Source organism: Rana temporaria, chromosome 1, assembly GCF_905171775.1.
Source record: "Rana temporaria chromosome 1, aRanTem1.1, whole genome shotgun sequence".
NCBI lineage: Eukaryota > Metazoa > Chordata > Amphibia > Anura > Ranidae > Rana > Rana temporaria.
Genome location: NC_053489.1, coordinates 12,077,107 through 12,098,385, shown reverse-complemented (window position 1 = coordinate 12,098,385; position 21,279 = coordinate 12,077,107). Strand labels below are relative to the sequence as shown.

At 44.7% G+C, this 21,279-nt stretch overlaps 1 protein-coding gene across 1 annotated transcript in view; it reads left to right on the top strand.

Moving 5' to 3' along the window:
* Positions 1–21,279, top strand: part of LOC120931879 (vomeronasal type-2 receptor 26-like) — a 49,394-nt gene that overhangs the window by 11,115 nt on the left and 17,000 nt on the right. The window contains exon 2 of the mRNA XM_040344202.1: positions 3,259–3,486. Coding sequence (XP_040200136.1) covers positions 3,259–3,486 — 228 coding nt within the window. The remainder of the gene's footprint in view (positions 1–3,258; positions 3,487–21,279) is intronic.

Below are 21,279 nucleotides of genomic sequence, written 5' to 3'. Positions count from 1 at the left end.
ACAGCAGGCCACGCCCCTGAGTAGATACCCTTTTTAATGTATGCTAACAGTCGGTTGACCTTGATTTCTGCACCTTGGCATTGCATGCTATTGCTGAGCCTGTGGTCTACAAGAATCTTCAGATACTTTTCCATTCTCAATTCCTCCTGGGGTTCTCTCACTGATTAGTAACTTGTGTTCATATTCTTAGCCCCCAAGTGTAATACTTTACATTTTTCAATAACAAACCTCAAGCAAAACATATAAAAACTTGCAACTATACTTTTGCTCTTTAGAGGATAATATTTGTTCTCCTTATTTTTACAGAGTCTTCAAGAGCCACATAAGTCCCCACCACAGACCCCCAAACCTACTGTTCCATGTTCATGAGCAGGTGGTCCCCCTGGGAAGGTACCCCCATGTTTAGGGCATGTGGCCTGGCATGGTTAAGAATGGGGCAGACAACTGCCCATCCCCCCTTATCCTAGCTACCCAGGGTGCATGCTTGGCTAAGAGTCCAGTGTAAAATTTTGAGGAGACCGCATTCTTTTTTTGTGGGGGTTCCACTTAAGATTTATACCAGGACTCTGGTATTTTTATAGCACTGGTCGCTGTAAAAATGACAATGGTCCCAAAAATGTGTCAAAAGTGTTTGATGCGTCCGCCATAAAGTCGCAGTCATGATAAAAATCGCCACCATTACTAGTAAAAAAATATATATTAATAAAAATGCCATAAAACTATCCCCTATTTTAAAAAGGTAGGGTGAACCCGCGCTTAGGATAAGTTGGAAAGGAAGGAATAAAGGTGTATGATAATATCGGACTGCAGCCCCCCTAATTAGTATTCCCCAAGGGGAATATAATAAGGAATAGATATGGATGGTGGGGGTAGTGGCGCTGTCTCTGCACTCCCTGTGTATGGCCCAGGGGGGTAAGTGAAAAGCTGTCCAAAATTATGGCAGCTATGTGCAAATTTTATGTCTTATTTACTGAATAGGGGATAATGAAATCTCACAAATAGCATCAGTGATGTGTAAGCAATAGACAAAAAATATATAATTAAAAAAATATAATAAATATATATATGTGTCACCCAACAGTGAAATATATAAATTGAACTGCACCTTAATTATCAGGTATAAGTCCACTGGACAAGAGTGCCTCTCCCAGCTTAACCAACTCAGTGTGCATACAAACATATAATTATAATTAAAATAAAACAATTATCTCATACGGTAATCCATGTGCTTTCAATTGAAGAAAATAATGAATAAACATATAAAGCAAAAGTCCATTCAAAAAACTGTGGTTAGTGAGTTCATTCAGTGATGAATCTTGACTCGTGAGCAATCACACTATGCCAGGTGAAATCGCTGTGATTCCGGTTCTCCCCCTCCTGTGTCACTCACCAGAGACACTCACCCCTGCAGGGGTTTTGACCCGCTTCAGAAGACGTAATCTAACGAAACGTGCGTAAAGCGGCTACACGCACACCCCCACGCACTTCGGGAAGACTAGCTGAGACGCAAGTGGAGCGCACGCCGTTCCTTAGCTCACGCTGTCACTACGACGGACTCTCAGTGCCATAGTGGGATTACTGCCATCTAGCAGGCATATGCCTACAGCACTCGAGCATAGACTTTTTGCTATTGCTCAGCTGTAGCTGGACATTTTAATACATTTTATTTTTATTTTTATTTTATTTTCTTTATTTTCCTGTTTTTAAAAAATCTTTGTACTTCCTGTATTTGATGGTGTGCACGCCACATTGTTGGTAGTGCCAATAAATTTTACTACTATTTTTCAAAACATACTACACTACGGGAGTCTGTTTTCCTTTTCTTCTTTTTTGGAGGGATTCGGATCAGCAAAAAGTACCCCCTTTTCCACCTATGTTAGTGTGACAGCCTGAAAATCCTAAAGACGGGAGAACCGTGCTGCAGAGCGCTTGGAGATCACTAAATTACATGCACTTTACCACTGCAGAGGTGAGTGTCTCTGGTGAGTGGGGACACAGGAGGGGGAGCACAGGAATCACAGTGATTTCACCTGGCATAGTGTGATTGCTCACGAGTCAAGATTCATCACTGAATGAACTCACTAACCACAGTTTTTTTAATGGACTTTTGCTTTATATGTTTATTCATTATTTTCTTCAATTGAAAGCACATGGATTACCGTATGAGATAATTGTTTTATTTTAATTATAATTATATGTTTGTATGCACACTGAGTTGAGGATTTTACTCCAGTGTGACTACTATTGTGGAGAAATGTGTGCTCATTTATTTGAGTACACCTCAGCATGGGGCATTATTTATGCACAAATTATTGATATCACGACCCAGTTGGTTAAGCTGGGAGAGGCACTCTTGTCCAGTGTACTTATACCTGATAATTAAGGTGCAGTTCAATTTATATATTTCACTGTTGGGTGACACATATATATATTTATTATATTTTTTTAATTATATATTTTTTGTCTATTGCTTACACATCACTGATGCTATTTGTGAGATTTCATTATCCCCTATTCAGTAAATAAGACATAAAATTTGCACATAGCTGCCATAATTTTGGACAGCTTTTCACTTACCCCCCTGGGCCATACACAGGGAGTGCAGAGACAGCGCCACTACCCCCACCATCCATATCTATCCCCTATTTTGTAGATGCTGTAACTTTTGTGCAAACCAACCGATAAACGCTTATTGATATTTTTTTTTACCAAAAATATGTAGAAGAATATGTATCGGCCTAAACTGAGGGAAAAATATTTTTAATATATATTTTTGGGGGATTTTTATTATAGCAAAAAGTAAAAATATTTTTGTTTATAGCACAAAAAATAAAAACTGCAGAGGTGATCAAATACCACCAAAAGAAAGCTCTATTTGTGGGGAAAAAAAATACGTAAATTTTGTTTGGGAGACACGTCGCACGACCTTGCAATTGTCAGTTAAAGCGATGCAGTGCCGAATCGCAAAAAGTGGCCTGGTCTTTGACCAGCAAAATGATTCGGGGCTTAGTAAAAAGCTTACAGGCTATGTACATTTGGAGAATTAAAACAAGCATTGCAGGAACACAAAAAGTCATTGGTTAACATTTGTTTCCAACCAACAAAATGACCGCAGTCAGCACATGTAATGTCGTGATGTCACATCTCCGGGCTCCACCCTACACAGCGGTTCATCCAATAAGAAACGTCGTCAGGGGCATGGTTAGGAAATTGTCACTTCCTTGTTTGTTACCTATAATAATTTCTGTCATTTTTAAGCTGTCCCGCTATGTAAAAGAAGTCCAGTACAAGGATCAGAATGGCGAGGTCATGATTTTTAATGATAAAGGAGAATTGCCCAGCCCAATGGAAGTTGTAAATTTCGTTGCATGTATTGAAGATACAAATATGACTGATGGGAGGATTGTGGGTCACTTTGATGGGTCCCTTTCAGAGGGTCAGCAACTTACACTAGAACCGGAGCGAATATCATGGAAAGGAGACAAGGTGAGTTACACTGGGGAAGCTGATCCAGAACTTATACAAGAAACATTCTAGTTTTGACCCTAAACCCATCTCCAGATAAATCCTAACCCCCTCCCCCCATCCTGTTCATAGACCACCAACATCTGCCCTGACCCATTCCATGGTGATTAGATGAAGGTGTCAGCTCTAGATGTGTGGATATAAATTCCGGGATATGTTCCCATCGGAGGCGGTGCATCCATAGAGGGTGCAGGAGCACCGCCCCCTCTCGTTCCTGCACCGCCACTAAATAACGGCAGCTGGTTGGCTTTGGAAGTGTCTATCAGGGCCAGTGGCTCTGATAGGCTTTCTTATTACAGCCTGAGGGCTGTAATCGGCTTCCAAACGGTTAACCAGGGGACGCACAGGGTGTGCGTTCTCTGGTTAACACTGCCAGGCATCTCAGCCAATCAGGTTCACTGGTTCTGGTTACCGGTAACCTGATTGGCTGAAGTGTCATAGAGGGTGGGAGAAGACATCGAGGGACGGTGGAAGGAGGATGGCTGACCACAGAAAGGTAAGTGCCGGGCGGGGGGGAGAGGGCAATCTGGCAGCATTTTACAGGGCTGTATTTGATGGCACAGTGGCTGCATTTGATGGACACAGTGGCTGCCTTTGATGGGCACAGTGGCTGCAATTGATGGGCACAGTGAGGCTGCAATTGTTTTGTTTTGTTTTTAGCACCAGCCGCCACTGGTTCCTATCACTCATTATACCTGACGAAGTGGATGAACTGCAAAACATCTTCTACATTACAGAACAGGTCCAGCTGAACGTGACTGACTACTAATACTACCTCCCCCCTCCTCATCACACAGACTGGGACATAGACACTCATAGAAGGACCCCGACTCCTGTGTACAGAAGAAGATAAAAGACTTTGGAGTGGAACAACCACCATTATCCATGGTCAGATTCTACCCAGACTTTCTGAATTCATCAGACTGTAAAAAATAAGAAAAAAAACTGTTTAGAGTAGTAATTCCCCTGATCAGAAATTTGCAGTTACTGTATATACATGTAGCACTGACCCCCGAAGGAGCTGCTGGTTTAATTTGGGCCTGCACTCTACCAATAAACCCCACTAACTTGGCTCAATCCCCTTGGCACAGCTGTGATGCAATGCAATACAATACAATGTAAGACAATACAAAATACCTGTATTATAACTCCAGGATCCACTGACTGCACTTGGAGTGAAAAAAACAGTACAACACAACAACTGGATACTTAACCAGAGATATATTTTACTGTGAAATATGCAAAGAAGTGATTACAGTAATTGTGCTGTCATCCCAACGTAAGACGACAGCACAATTGATTTAAACATAAGCTATTTGAAAACAGTATACATAAACATAGGTTTATACCTGGGAGCTCCCCCTACTTTATAAGCTATGCGTGAGATCTCACTTAAAGTACTTAGTCCTGATCTTCTTTTCTTCGCTAGCTAAAGTAATAACTTGTGATTTGTAATCCACAGTTTTGATGAGTCAAATTGAAGTGAAAATGCTCCTGGTGTAACTGCAACAACTATTTTAAAATCGCTTGAAACGTCAAATTAGATAGGCCTCAAGCCTTCAAAGTGTCAGTTTCTCTGCTCCTCTGTGGAACTATAAATCCCAGTGAGGCCTGTATATGAGTCTAACTGCGTGTAAACTTAGCAAACTGTGGGTCGTGACCCGCTCACCCACTGGATCGGAGCTCCGGGTAGTAACTTTTGTTCAGAGTCCTGTGACTGCAACTTGCTTCTCCGTCAGCTCCGTTCAGCTCCACTGGATGGATCCGGTTCTCCGATGCTCGGATGAGTGTCTCTGGGTCTCTGCAAAACGGCCACTGTCCCCCAGGCACCCTCAGATCACTTGCCCCAACAACCGGGATTGTTTTCCCCTGTGTCTCCTCGTCTCCAAGGCAACCAAAAAACTAAACAAAACATCTCTCTGCATTACCAGTATTTGGTCACTAGATGGCTCCAAATACTTAAACATAGCAAAGTCCATAGACATTGTATTAAAGTATGCAAACACACATCAATATACAAGAATGTCAGTGCTACACACATTTTAAAAAAATGGAGCTACCTGGATTTCTGTGACTCCTAAAATGTGGTTGATTTTTACATATGGTTACATAGTAGACAAGGTTGAAAAAAAGTTCATCAATCCAACCTATGTGTGTGATTTTATGTCAGTATTGCATTGTATATCCCTGTATGTTGTGGTCATTCAGGTGCTTATTTAATAGTTGTTTTTAAATTATAGATGCTCCCCGCTGAGACCACCGCCTGTGGAGGGGAATTCCACACCCTTACCACTCTAACAGTAAAGAACCCTCTACGTCAGTGGTTCTCAACCTGGGGGTCGGGACCCCCTCGGGGGTCAAATGATGATTTGCCAGGGGTCACCAGATCCTGGGCTGTTACCGAAGCCTGCACCACTCTCTCTCCCAGCCTTTTTGAGGCTGCCCACTCACTGTTTTTGAGGCCGCCCATTCAGTTCATGGCATGGCTGGGGGGCAGAGACTAGAGGTCAGCTGACTGGTGAGGAATGTGAAGTGGCAGGGGCTGGAGGAGACCCTAGCTCCTGATTTAGACATAGGTGTCACTGCTACGAGACACCACAAAGTTGGAGACACAGTGAAGCCGGAGACAGTGAGTGACACTACTAGTGATTATAGTTGCCATTAAAAGTCCCCACTACAGTTCTCAGATCAGCAGATATACCATGATCAGGAGCACCTAAGTTGGCCAATCATAACTCCCTGCAGCACTGCCACTCATCCCAAGCCCCCCCGCCCCCACCAGCACTGCCACTCATCCCAAACACCCCCCACCAGCACTGCCGCTCATCCCATACTACCCACCAAGGAGTAAGAGAAGGAAATAAAATAGAGAATACATGAAAGGGAGAGCAAAAGAGGGGGAGGAACAAATAAAAAGGGAAAGAAAGAGCAAGAAGGCTAGAGAGGGATGGGGGGTAAAAAAACAAGAACTTAGGATAAAGAGAGATAAAAGGGAGAGAAAGGAGAACAAAGAGAGTGGTACAGCCTAAAATGTACCATAAGGGTTTTAACTACTTGCCGACCTGCCACCGTCGTTTTACGGCGGCAGGTTGGCTCCCCTGCGCGAGAGCCCAAAGCTCTACGTCGGCTCTCTCGCAGGATACTAGGGGCGCGTGCCCCCCGCTCGCCCCCGAGTTCCGTGCTCATGCCTGGCGGGCGCGAACGCCGCCGGGCACCCGAGATTGCTCGTTACAGAGCGGGGACCGGGAGCTGTGTGTGTAAACACACAGCTCCCGGTCCTGTCAGGGGGGAAATGCTGATTCTCTGTTCATACAATGTATGAACAGAAGATCAGTGATTTCCCCTAGTGAGGCCACCCCCCACAGTAAGAACACACCCAGGGAACATACTTAACCCCTTCCCCACCCCCTAGTGTTAACCCCTTCACTGCCAGTGGCATTTTTATAGTAATCCAATGCATTTTTATAGCACTGATCACTATAAAAATGCCAATGGTCCCAAAAATGTGTCAAAAGTGTCTGAAGTGTCCGCCATAATGTCGCAGTACCGAAAAAAAAAATCGCTGATCGCCGCCATTACTAGTAATAAAAAATATTAATAAAAATGCCATAAAAATACCCCCTATTTTGTAAACGCTATAACTTTTGCGCAAACTAATCAATAAACGCTTATTGCGATTTTTTTTCCCGAAAAATATGTAGAAGAATACGTATCGGCCTAAACTGAGGAAAAAAAATAGTTTTTTTGATATATTTTTGGGGGATATTTATTACAGCAAAAAGTAAAAAATATTATTTTTTTTCAAAATTGTCGCTCTATTTTTGTTTATAGCGCAAAAAATAAAAACCACAGAGGTGATCAAATACCACCAAAAGAACGCTCTATTTGTGGGAAAAAAAGGATGCCAATTTTGTTTGGGTGCCACGTCGCACGACTGCGCAATTGTCAGTTAAAGCGACGTAGTCCCGAATCGCAAAAAGTGCTCTGGTCTTTGGGCAGCAATATGGTCCGGGGGTTAAGTGGTTAATACTGTACGAGTGGAAGGGTCTCGGGAAGCGCTAAATGCTCGTGGGTTAGGGGCGCAAACTACTTGTCTTGACTTGGGCGCTGACAACCCACACTACGAAAATAATTTTACTGTTAGGGGACCCCACAACTTGGCAAATGTTATCAAGGGGTCACGGCACTAGAAGGGTTGAGAACCACTGCTCTACGTAGTTTAAAAAGGTTCTCCACCCTAAAGTGGAGTCCCGCTGATCGGAACCCTCCCCCCTTCCGGCCACACGCTACGGGCAAAAGACGGGTTTTTCTGACTTCCCGTCTGTCGCCCGTTGTGTGCTGGGAACACTCGGCTCCCAGCACACAGCGTGTGAGCCAATCGGCGGGCGCAGCGCGACTCGCGCATGCGCCGTAGGAAACCGGGCAGTGAAGCCGCAGCGCTTCACTTCCTGGTTCCCTCAGCGTGGATGGCGGGGGGAGCAGCAGAGAGACGAGCGATCGCTCGTGCTCTGCTGCGATCAGCGCTGGACTCCAGGACAGGTAAGTGTCCTAATATTAAAAGTCAGCAGCTGCAGTATTTGTATCTGCTGGCTTTTAATATTTTTTCCCCATGGCACATCCGCTTTAAACTACTTTTCTTCTAATTTTAGTGAAAGGCCGTGTGTGTTATTAAATTCCCTTTTGTGGAAAAGTTTTCTCCCTATCGTGGGGTCACCAGTACGGTATTTGTAAATTTAAATCATATCCCCCTCTCAAGCGTCTCTTCTCTAGGGATGAGCCGCACACACCCCCGTTCGGTTCGCACCAGAACCTTCGAACGGACCTAACGTTCGCGCGAACATTTAGAACCCCATTGACGTCAATGGGACACGAACTTTCGAACTCAAAAGTGCTCATTTTAAAGCCTAATATGCAAGTTATTGTCAGAAAACGGGTTTGAGAACCCGGGTCTTGCCCCAGGGAACATGTATCAATGGAAAAAAAAGTTTTAAAAACGGTTGTTTTTTCTGGAGCAGCGATTTTAATGATGCTTAAAGTAAAAAAAAAATGAAAAATTCCTTTAAATATCGTACCTGCTGGGTGTCTATAGTATGCCTGTGAGGTAGCACGTGTTTAGAACTGTCCCTGCACAAAATGAGATTACTATAAGAAAAAAGTCATTTAAAACTGTTTGCGGCTTTAATGTAATGTCTGGTCCCTGCAATATGGATGAAAATCACTGAAAAAAATAGCATGGGTTTCCCCGCCCCCCCCATATCATTACAAGCCCCTTTGGCCCTATATACTTTGAACTGCATTATACAGGCGGTGCAAACAAGACAGGGACTGTAGGTTTGTTGTTAAGTAGAATCTGTTTGTAATTTTGAACTGGTACTTCTTTAAAGTGTAGCTTCAACCATAAAATCTATTTTTAAGCTTTTTTGAAAACATAGAGAAGGGATATCACCCCTGTAACATTTGTTTTGCTGTCTGTGTGCATCTGTTCAGAAGATTGCAATTCACTTTCTGTCCCAATGACAAATGATTTTTTGAAAATTTATATATATAACCATCTTTTGAAATTCGAAATTCATATAGAATGAACTCAAAATCGAATAGAAAAATATTAGAATAGAGCAGAATAAAATATATTTTTATATATATATATATATATATATATATATATATATATATATATATATATATATATATATATATATATATATATATATTATTACTCTACTCTTCTAATATTTTTCTATTCGAATTTGAGTTCATTCTCTATGAATTTCGAATTTCAGAAAATGGAAGATAGATAGAAGAAGCCAGGTCATATTCTATTGTATTTGATTACATTCTATTAAATTCCATTCTGTTCTTTACTATTCTTTGATTTTCATTCTATTGTTTTATTATTTTATATTCTATTTTATTGTATTCTTTTTTAAAAATCGATTTATATTTTTTAGATTTTGATTCAAATTTGCTTTCAATTTTCATTTGAATTTGTTTTTGAATCAAATTGTTTTCGAATTAGATTAGAATAAAATTTGTTTTCGAATTCGATTCGAATAGAATTTGTTTTCGAATTCGATCGAATTTCGTCCGCGGGTTTTCGATTCGAAAACGTTCGTTCGGATTCAGTTAAATTCATTAATATTACAATTTGGGAATTCATATGCATCCGAATGTCCGAATAATGAAAAAGTTGTCCGAATTTCGATTCGGAACGAAACAAAATGCACATGTCTAGTACACACCACGTAGCTTTAGGTGCAAACTTCAGAGGACACAGGCAGTACACACCAAGTAGCTTTAGGTGCACACCACATAGACGCGTGCAGTACACACCAAGTAGCTTTGGTGCAAACCACAGAGGACACGTGCAGTACACACCACGTAGCTTTAGGTGCAAACTGCAGAGGACACGGGCAGTACACACCAAGTAGCTTTAGGTGCAAACTGCAGAGGACATGCATACAATGTTCGACTCGAACACGAAGCTCATCCCTACTCTTCTCCAGAGAGCATAAGTTCAGTGCTCGCAACCTTTCCTCATAACTAATATCCTCCAGTCCCTTTATTCGTTTTGCTGCCATTTTCTCGACTCTTTCCAGTTCCAGCACATCCTTGCTGAGGACTGGTGCTCAGAACTTGACGGCATACTCCAGGTGCGGCTGGACAAACATTTTGTAGAGGGAAGAATTATCGTTTTTATCTCTGGAGTGAATCCCATTTTAATGCCAACATTCATGCCATTGCTGAGCCTGTCAACTAATAGGACCTCCAGGCCATTTCCACCCTAGATTCCCCCAGAGGTTCTCCCCCTGTGTATAGATTGTATTTATATTTTTGCCACCCAAATGCAAAAATGTTTCTACTTTAAATCTCATTTGCCATGTAATTGCCCCCCATTCATTTGTTCTGATCTTCTTGCAGAGTTACCACATCCTGCAAAGTTATTGCCCTGCTTTGCTAAGTATCATTTGCAAATACAGAGATTGAACTGTTTATCCAATCCTCCAGGTTGTTTATGAAAAAAATTAAATAGGATTGGTCCCAGGACAGAACCTTGAGGGATCCCACTTTCCACCCATTTATCACTACCCTCTAAACTCGCCCCTGTAGCCAGTTTTCAATCCATGTGCTCGCCCTATGGTCCATACCAATGGACCTTACTTTGTACAGTAAATGTTTATGGGGAATTGTATCAAATGCTTGTGAAAAAAACAGATACACCACATTTACGGGCCTTCCTTTATCTAGATGGCATCTGACCTTCTAGTAGAAGGTTAATAGATTGACCTGGCAGGAACGATTCTTCATGAATCCATGCTGATTACTGCTAATGATATTGTTCTCATTACTAAAATCTTGTATACAGTCCCTTATCATCCCCTCCAAGAGCTTACATACAATTGATGTTAGGCTAACTGGTCTGTAATTCCAAGGGATGGATCTTGGCCCTTTTTTAAATATTGGTGCTACAATGGCTTTTCTCCAATCAGCTGATACCATTCCAGTCAGTAGACTGTTTGTAAAAAATAGAAACTATGGTCTGGCAATTACTTGACCTTCAGATGCTAGCCACTTGATCTGTCGACTTGTTATGTTATGTTTTTCAAGTCTATTTCTAATTCTGTCCTCTGTTAGTCATGAAGGGGGCTTCCTGTGATGTGTAAAGAGGATTGTAACAGGAGTCACTTTTGGGCACAGATTGAGCCAGGAAATAAAGAGACATATATTGGATTGTTTTAACATGGACAGTAATCTACCATATATTCTTTAAATGTCTGTAAAGAATATTGTGACCCAACCAGTCAATAGTGACTAATTTCTATGATTAGCCCTGGCTAGTGACATGTTAAATGAGCCTGGCTCTTGAAAGGCCTTCCATTGTGTGAGGCTGTTGAGATGCTAACTAAGATGGCTTCTGTGGATTGAAACTGAGAGTCAGCCTGGCTACTAGACCTTTCATTATGTATACTGTTTACGTGTGGAATGTACTTGTCGGAGACGCAACGTCTGGGGGATAATTAACTCTGAATATCATTATGTAAAAGTATGTGATTGAAGCCCCATGGTGTGAAGGGGGGTGGAGATTTCATTGTCCCTTTGATTACGGTCACCTAATTGTAACTGCATAAAAAGCTGAGAAGAAACCATTAAAGCATTCTTGCATTGGAAACCAGAAAGCACAGAGCTGTGTCTCGTCTTATTCTGGGAATGGGATGGATCGGGTCCTGTTGGTTGGAGTGTCGATAAGCTGTCTTGGATGGAATGGAATATCGTGAACGGATTTAACCCCTGTCACATTTGGGGTTCCGTTACAAGGATAAACACTGCAGTTTTGGTTACTGAAGTCCCCCGATTCCCTTGTGAAGACCAAGGAGAATAAATTCAATACCCTTGCCATCTCTCAATCCTTGGTAACCAGATTCCCTTCATCATTCTTCATGGGACCAATATGATCTGACCTCCATTTCTTACTATTTATGTACTTAAAGTGGAGGTTCCATCAAAAAAAACAATTTTACTTTAAACTGTAGCTTACGACTAAAAAAGAAAAAAAAAAGATTTTTTTTTTTACTCATCTGGAAATGCCTGTTGCTATGCGGTCCCACGAAATCTGCCTTTGAAACCACCTAGGATTCTGACATCATCTCCCGCTAATGCTCCTGGGAAATGTGTGTCATCATTTCCCAGGATGCAGTGCGCTGCCAAATTATCACTCCCCATCCAAGACTTCCAGGAAGTAAGGGCCAGATTCACATAGAATTACGTTGCTCCTGGGCAGCGTAACGTATGTGATTTACGTTACACCGCCGCAGGTTTACAGCGTAAGTGCCTGATTCTCAGAACTCTTACCTGTAAACTTGCGGCAGTGTATCGTAAATGCGCTCGGCGCAAGCAGGGCGGGCACCATTTAAATTAGGCACGTTCCCGCGCCGAACGTACTGCGCATGCTCCGTCGGGTAAATTACCCGACGTGCATTGCGCTAAATGAAGTCGCACGGACGTCATTTGTTTTGACGTTAACGTAAATGGCGTCCAGCGCCATTCACGGACGACTTACGCAAACGACGTTGTTTTTTAAATTTCGACGCGGGAACGACGGCCATACTTAACATGGCTTAGGACAACTAGGGCTCAGCCCTAATTTTACGCGGCGTAACTCGACGCAAACGACGTAAAGTTAGATCGCCGGGCAGCGCGGACGTTCGGGGATCGCCGTAACTAGTCATTTTGCATATTCTACACCGACCGCAATGGCCTCGCCACCTAGCGGCAGGCCTAGAATTGCATCCTTAAGATCCAACAGTGTAATTCAATTACCCCTTTCGGATCTTAGGGCTAGCTATGCGTAACTGATTCTATGAATCAGTCGCATAGTTAGGACGGCTGTAACACAGACATACGACGGCGTATCAGGAGATACGCCGTCGTATCTCTTTTGTGATTCTGGCCCTAAGTGCCTGTAGGCTTCACAATGCCCACAAGCAAAATGGCAACGGTGTAGATATAGTTTTATAAACAATCTTTTTTGAATATCTATGCGGATCGGCGGCGGATTGTAAAATAGTAAGTGACCGGATTTATATTATAAAAACGCAGGATGAAAGGACATAAATTTAAAAAATGCCAATTGTGGTTGGAACTCTGCTTTAAAGAATTTCTTGGGATTTTTTTTACTCTTTTTTTTTTTTACTCTCCTCCGCTATGTTGCTTTCGTGTTCTATCTTAGCCACCCTGGAATGCTGATGATGATCCCTCAGCCTTGTATTTTTTGAAGGTCTTCTCCTTAGCTTTTATATGCATTCTTACGTTGGAGTTCAGCCACCCAGTACTTTTATTAGCTCTTTTAAATGTATTTTTTCATTAGGATGCACTGGCTAATACCTTATTTAATATGCCCTTAAAGCATGCCCATTTTTCTTCTGTGTTCTTTGTTCCTAAGATTTTATCCCATTTAGTATTTTCTAGTAAGGATCATAGGGCCTGATTCCCAAAAACCTGTGTAAATTTAGGATTATCTAACTTATGTCATTTAAGTTACGGCGCCCTAAGTTGGTGTCTTAAGTACCGTATCCACAGCGCATTTCCGCACAAAATTGCGCCATCCTTAACCTAAGTTCCAATGCGTAAGGCGTGGTTATGGCAAGTGGGAATGAAGTGGGCGTGCTTCACTGTAATGAGCCGTGACCCCATGCAAATGAAGGGCCGGCCGTACTGCGCATGCGCGCACGAATCTGGACCTCACTGCGCATGTGCAGAACTTTGGTCATCGCAATCAGTGAGATAGGTAAAAGGCCAAGCGTACTTAGTTTGAGGATCGCCCTGTGTCTAAATAGCCCCAGTCAAACACACTTATATTGCAAAAGTATTTCCCTGTGTTCCCTTCCTAAAGCAAGTTGCTTCTGCTTTGAACGTTTGTCAGTGTTTGTTGGTAAGATTTGTTTGTGAGAAAAGTGTTTGTGGAGTTGGAGGGTATAGTTGGTGTTTGTTTTTGCTAATTTGTTCTTTGTTTTGATTGTTTGCCTGTTTGTTTTTGATAAGTGTGTCTTTTTTGGTGTGTGATTGTTTTTTGTTTCCCTTTTTTGCCTGATTGTTTTTGAATTTATAGTAGCTGTCTGTATATTTTGTTTTTTTGCTTGTTTTTATTTTCTTTGTTGTGTGTGTGTATTGTTGTTTGTTTTTTGGGTGAGTTCCCTGTTGCTGGGTGTTGTCTGTCATGGCTCCCAAGCGCAGGAAGCTAAATTTTACACTGGCAGAGAAGCATATACTTGCTCAGGGCGTCATTAAATATGGGCGATTTCTCCATGGCCCTGAGAGCCACAACACCACCCCGGCCAGGAGGAAGGAGATCCTTAAAAATATTACCGATTGGATCAATGCGGCGGGGGGGGGGGAGACCAGGACCATTGCTGGAGTTCAAAAAAAGATCAATGACTTGAGGAGCGTGTCCCAGAACAAGCTGGCAACGCTGCATGCCCATACCAGGGGCACTGGAGGAGGGGGACCCTGCCCAGTCAGGATGAGTGAGGAGGAATGGGCAGTGGCCCAGTGTTTCCACCCACAGCAGGTGGTGGGCCTGCCTGGCTTTGACAATGATCCTCTTATGAGGACAGGTAATTTTTTGGAATTTCTATCTGGTGATTAGCATGTGTGGGTGGGGGAAGGGAAGATGTGCCAAGTGTGTGGATCCACCAACCTGTGATTGTTTTGTGTCCTCCCCAGATGGCCAGGAGGTTGCAGCCCCATAAGCCCAAGAGTTTGCTGGGTCATCAGCCCAGGAGGTTGCTGGGTCATCAGCCCAGGAGGTGGCAGCCCCATCAGCCGAGGAGGTGGCAGCCCCATCAGCCCAGGAGGTGGCAGCGCCATCAGCCCAGGAGGTGGCAGCCCCATCAGGTCAGGAGGTGGCAGCCCCATCAGGTCAGGAGGTGGCAGCCCCATCAGGTCAGGAGGTGGCAGCCCCATCAGGGCAGGGGGTTGCTGGCCCATCAGGGCAGGAGGTTGCTGGCCCATCAGGGCAGGCTGCCGCACCACCCCCAAGACAGGCTGATGCAGAGTCCCAAGAAGGGCAGGATTCACCATGGGAGGGGAGTGCCTACAACTCCCCTAATTTGGATGTTGAGTGGGAGGAGGATGAGGGGGAGGAAGATGACAATATTGAGATTGGGCAGCAAATCATGATGGGCCAAGATATGACCTTTGAGTCATCCCCTGAGGGAACCCCACAGGCGCCCAGCAGTCAGGCCACCATCATGGGTGGCCCCTTCCAACCCTCCTCCAACATGCAGCAGCACCCATGGCTCACTCCAACTCCTCCTCCAAGGCCACAAGCCTCAGGGGCAAGTAGGAGGCCGACCCCGGAAACCAGGGGGGGTTTGTGCGTCTGCCGGTCAGTCTGTTGAGGGACAATGTCCGGCAGACCCGCAGTCTGTCTGAAATCAAAAAATATATGACCAAGGTGGAGCACAGCCTGGGTGCAATGAGGGAGTCACTGGGTGAGGTGGCCACCAACTCAGTGGGGGTCATCACGTGTTTGTGGGACCTGAAAAACGCAACAACAGGCGTGGCCCAGGAGGTGACTGCCCTCACCCAGGCTGTGCAGGCCAATACCCGGGCTGTGCAGGCCAATACCCGGGCTGGCCAGGCTAATACGGCTGACATTACTTCCTGTCTGACAAAGGATAGGCGTTGCCTTGGAGGGAAGGCCAGCAGGAGGACAGACACCAGGGGAGGCTCCTTCTTCCCCTGCACAGACCCCCCCATGAAAATACTCCCTCCCCTGCACAGACCCCCCCCCATGAAAATACTCCCTCCCCTGCACAGACCCCCCCATGAAAATACTCCCTCCCCTGCACAGACCCCCCCCCCCCCGTGAAGATCCCCCAGTCAGCCGTGGCCGTCCCCGTGGCCGTGCCCGTGCCCGTGGGCAGCCCAGAAGGAGCACTTGGCAACATCCTTAAGTTGCAGGGGTACTTTTGATTTTTTTTTTTTTTTTGCTACTGTACTTATGATTTGGTTTATGTGTGTGAATGATGTGTGAATGTGGGGGGGTGGCATTCCTGAAAACATAAGGGTGTCACCCTCAGTTTTGGTGGAGTATGGATCCCCAGGACCAGGGAGAAATCATCCTAGGTTCCTGAATGGTGTATGAATGCACAGTGACATAATTGGAGCCGTGGCGGGGCGTTACTGCTCCCAAGTACCAAAGGGGGGGGGGGGTACTTGGATCTAATCCAATTCGATGTGCATGTGATGTGTCTGTGCTAGGGACCACAGTGACGTGCATTCATGCATTCTCATTGTGAGATAATTAATGTGAGTTTTGTACCAAAAAAAAAACATTCTCATTGTCATATAAGTAATGTGCATTTTATGTGCAAAGAAAATGTTTAAAGGTCACATAATCTCTGTGATTTTTTCTGGGGAAAGCAAAAAAATAAAGATAATTAGGGTCCATTTACTGGGCAAAGATGCCTTCAGACAGTTGTCTCCTTATTGCCTGGCCCTCAGCAGACCGGGTAGAGGGGTTTGGGGGGGGGGGATTGCCTGGGTGGGGGGTTAGGTCAGGACATATCTCAACATGCAGGCCCCTTCTCACAGCAAAATTATGGAGGATGCAACATGCCCCAATAATTTGGCAGACAAAGTCTGGGGAATACAAGAGTGTACCCCCAGTCTTGTCAAGGCATCTGAATCTGGACTTGAGAAGGCCAAATGTCCGCTCTACTATTGCCCGGGTCTGGATGTGCACCTCATTGAATTTGCGTTCTCCGGGTGTTTGGGGGTTCCTAAAGGGGGTCATCAGGTGGGGTCCCAACGCATATCCAGAGTCACCTGTAAGGGAAAAGACAGGAGGATATTAGTCATGCATGTGCCCCTTGTGATGTCTGCATCATGGGGGGGCATACCTGACACCAATGTCACTCACCAATCAGCCAGCTGTCTCCATACACATTCTGCTCCAAGTCTTGGTAGATCTTGGTCTGCCGTAGGATGTAACTGTCGTGGCACGACCCTGGAAACTTGGCACAAACGTGCCAGATGAGGCCATGGGCATCTACGATCACCTGGACGTTGATCGAATGCCAGCCTTTCCTGTTTCTGAACAGGTGTTCAGTTTCATGGGGGGGCTGTAGTGCCACATGGGTGCAGTCTATCGCCCCGATGGTCCTTGGGAAGCCAGCAATGCTGTAGAAGTCTGTCATGGCTTGCAGACGCTGCTCCTCCTGGGTGGGCATCACAAACTGGTTGGTCATGCGCCGCAGTATGGCAGGGACCACCTGATGGACACATCTGCTCATTGTCGACTGCACCATCCCAGCCAGACCTCCAGATGCACGCTGGAATGAGCCACTGGATAAAAAATGGAGGGTTGCCATCACTTTATGAAGAGGTGTCAGGGCATGGGAGCGTCTGGTTGGGGTGATAAGATCCTCATGAAGAAGTTGGGTGATCTCCAGGATGGCCTCCCTATCGAACCTGTAGTTGCCATACACTTCATAATCTGGCATTTGCAAAAGATCACGCCGTGGACGATAAACTCTCACCTGTGCCCTCATCCTCCTCCTCTGTGCCCTCCTCCTCCTTTGTGCCTGTAAGGCAGCAAGTGCCGTCAGAATCATAGCTGGCCCTGGCATTTTTCAACAAAGATCCTTCTCAACTATAGCTCTAAGCTCTAGTCACTACCTACAGCAAACCCTTCCACAGCATGTGTAAAATTAGGGCTGGTTTTATAATGTGGAAATTTAGTCAGGAAAACTAACAGGTGCGCACAGGGCGGAAAATACGCCGCACACACTTAATTTTGAGAATCGCCCTAACTCCCTCATTTGCATCTTTGCCTATCAAAAACAGCGGCGAGACTAGCGTAATTTGCGCCCGGGGATGCGCAGGTGTAACTAATTTAAGTACGGCTGAAAATACGGAAATCTTTGCTTAACTCGTTTTGAAGATCGTGCGCAAATATACGCGCCGTGTAAATTTAGAAAACTTGAGTTAAGTCTGCGTATCTCTTTTGGGAATCAGGCCCTGTGTTTAGGAAAGTTGGCTCTTTTGAAATTCAGTGTGTTTGTATTCCCCTTATGTTTTCTATTTGTATGATTTATACTGAAACTAATTGACTTGTGATCGCTGTTTTCTAAATTGCCCCGTATTTCCGCATCTGTAATCAGGTCTGTATTGTTGGTAATCAGCAGGTATAGTAATGCTTTGTTTCTAGTTATTGCATCTACCATCTGACCCATTAAATTATGCTGCCTAAAAATTAGGAACTGGCGAGCCTTATGCCTAGTACACACGAGAGGATCGATCTGCGTAAACGGTCCGGAGGTCCGTTTCCGCGGATAAATCCTCTGGCGGATTTTGATCTAATGGTTGTACTAACCATGAGATCAAAATCCGCGTGGAATTCCCTCCGCGGTGACGTGTCGCGCCGTCGCCGCGATGATAACGCGGTGACGTGCGCGACGCTGTGATATAAGGACTTCCACGCATGCGTCGAATCATTACGACGCATGCGAGGGAGGGAATCGGAGGGATTGATCCGCTGAGTCTGTACAGACCAGCAGATAAATCCGCTGGACTGGATTCCAGCGGATAGATTTCTTAGCAGGTCAAGAAATTTTGATCCGCTGGAAATCCATCGGCCCGAAAAATATCCGCGGAAAAATATCCGCTGGATCGTACACACCAGGGGATCTATCCGCTGAAACCGGTTCGTGGAGAAATTCCAGCGGATCGATCCTCTCGTGTGTACGGGGCCTAAGAAATTTTGATCCGCTGGAAATCCATCGCCCGGAAAAAAATCCGCGGATAAATATCCGCTGGATCGTACACACCAGCGGATCTATCCGCTGAAACCGGTCCGCGGAAAAAAGGCCCCGTACACACGAGAGGATCGATCCGCTGGAATTTCTCCGCGGACCGGTTTCAGCGGATAGATCCCCTGGTGTGTACGATCCAGCGGATATTTTTCCGCGGATATTTTTCAGGCCGATGGATTTCCAGCGGATCAAAATTTCTTGACCTGCTAAGAAATCTATCCGCTGGAATCCAGTCCAGCGGATTGATCCGCTGGTCTGTACAGACTCAGCGGATCAATCCGTCCGATTCCCTCCCTCGCATGCGTCGTAATGATTTGACGCATGCGTGGAAGTCCTTATATTTCTGCGTCGCGCATGTCGCCGCGTCATCATCGCGGCGACGGCGCGACACGTCACCGCGGAGGGAATTACGCGGGGATTTTGATCTTATGGTTAGTACAACCATCAGATCAAAATCCCCCAGAGGATTTATCCGCGGAAACGGACCTCCGGACCGTTTCCGCGGATCGATCCTCTCGTGTGTACTAGGCATTAGATGAATGTGTGGTTCCTTGCACCCAGTCTTTGTCTGGATAATTAAAATCCCCCTTTATAATTACACTATCTATCCTTGCCGCTAATCCAAATTGAGATTAGAGGTCTACCTCTGCCTCCTCCCTCTAGTTAGGGGCCTGTAGCATACTCCCAGTATTGCTTTCCCATTAGTTCCCTTAGTTTCCATAAGGATTCCACCTCCACCCTTGCTCCTTTAGTGATGTCATCTCTCACATTCACTTGCACATAATTTTTGATATACAGACATACCCCTCCCCCTTTTTTACCCTCTCTATCCCTGCGATATAGGGAATACCCTTGAATGGTTGCCAGCCAATAATAAGAGCTGTTGAACCAAGTCTCTGAAATTCCTACATAATCTAAATCCTCCTCGTACAACAATAGCTCTAGTTCTCCCATCTTGTCCACCAGACTCCTGGTATTGGTGAATATGCCACGTAGTTTAGAATGGTTGCATACTATCTCCTTATTGGGTGTTCTGAGGTTGAAAATAGGACTTGTTACTGTACTTACCTCGGGATGAGGAGCTTTAGTCAACCTACCACTAATGCCCCCAATACTACCCTCTGGAATTTGTTACACACTGACTATCTCTACCTCTGGACCCTCACCCCCATTGCCTAGTTTAAAAGCCCCTCTAAAGTTTGTCCATCTTCACTCCCAGCAGATCTGCACCCTCCTCATTTAGGTGCAATCTGCTCCTTCTATAGAGCTTGTAACTGACTGAGAAGTTGTCCCAGTTCTCCAGGAACCCAAACCCCTCCTTTCTACACCAGCTCCTCAGCCACTTGTTTACTTCTCTAATCTCCCTCTGCCTTTCTAGCGTGGCTTGAAGTACCAGCAGTATTTCTGAGAATGCTTCCTTGGAGGTCCTTTTCCACAATTTAGCTCCTAAGTCCCTAAAATATTTTTTTTTAGGAAACTCCATCTTCCTCTGACTTTGTCATTGGTGCCAACTTGCACCATGACAGCCGGGTCTTCCCCAGTTCCTCCCAGTAATCTGTCCACCAGATCCGTGATGTCCCAAATTCGAGCGCCCGGTAGACAACATACAGTCCGGCACTTCATGTCTTTTTGACAGATTGTCCTCTCTGTCCTAAGAATTTTCTCTTTGGATTTTTTTTAGAAGCTTGTTCAGCATAGTTTGTAGAGATGTAAAGTAGGATAGGGTATAGGTATGGGTATGGTTCTGAATTTGTAAAGCAGTTGTGGTCAGTGTAACATTTTAAAAGATGCCAATCTGCCTGACAATTTCATTCATGCAAGCTGCTGTGTATCAGATTGTAGCTTGGCAAGTAATGGTTTGAAGTTGGCGCTAACAAGATTTTTGTTGATCTTGTTAATTTTACCCCATGATAAGTTATGACTGTTTCTTCCCAGACATAGGAATATTGGGCTTGAAGCACGTTTCTAGCTGTGGCATCTATACCTAAGTCTAGGATATACGATTTGGTAATATTTACTTTATAATAGGAGGCATTGCTAAATCTTTGGAGGGTTTGCTGAACCTCTGCCAATGAAGGATCTGGGTTGGTAATCATGAGGATTATGTCATCCATAAAAATATATATTTTGTGTGATGTTTGGCCTATAGTGAATCCAGATATCAGGGGTTCTGTCTAATGTGTTCTGCCAGGGGTTCCATCAACAGATTAAAGATTAAAGGAGACAATGGGTGAAGGGAGTAGTGGTAAGTCCCCCCTCCAGTGATCTCATCTGGGAGATCTGTGTTTGCCTCGTGGGGCCATTTTGAGTCTGACTGACCTTAGGCTGAGGCTTGTTGAAGAAGGCCATCAGTTTCTTTAGGCCAAATTCATTGGCGGGACATAGCGGCTGGAGTGTAATGCCGCGTACACACCATCACTTTATGTGATGAAAAAAAATG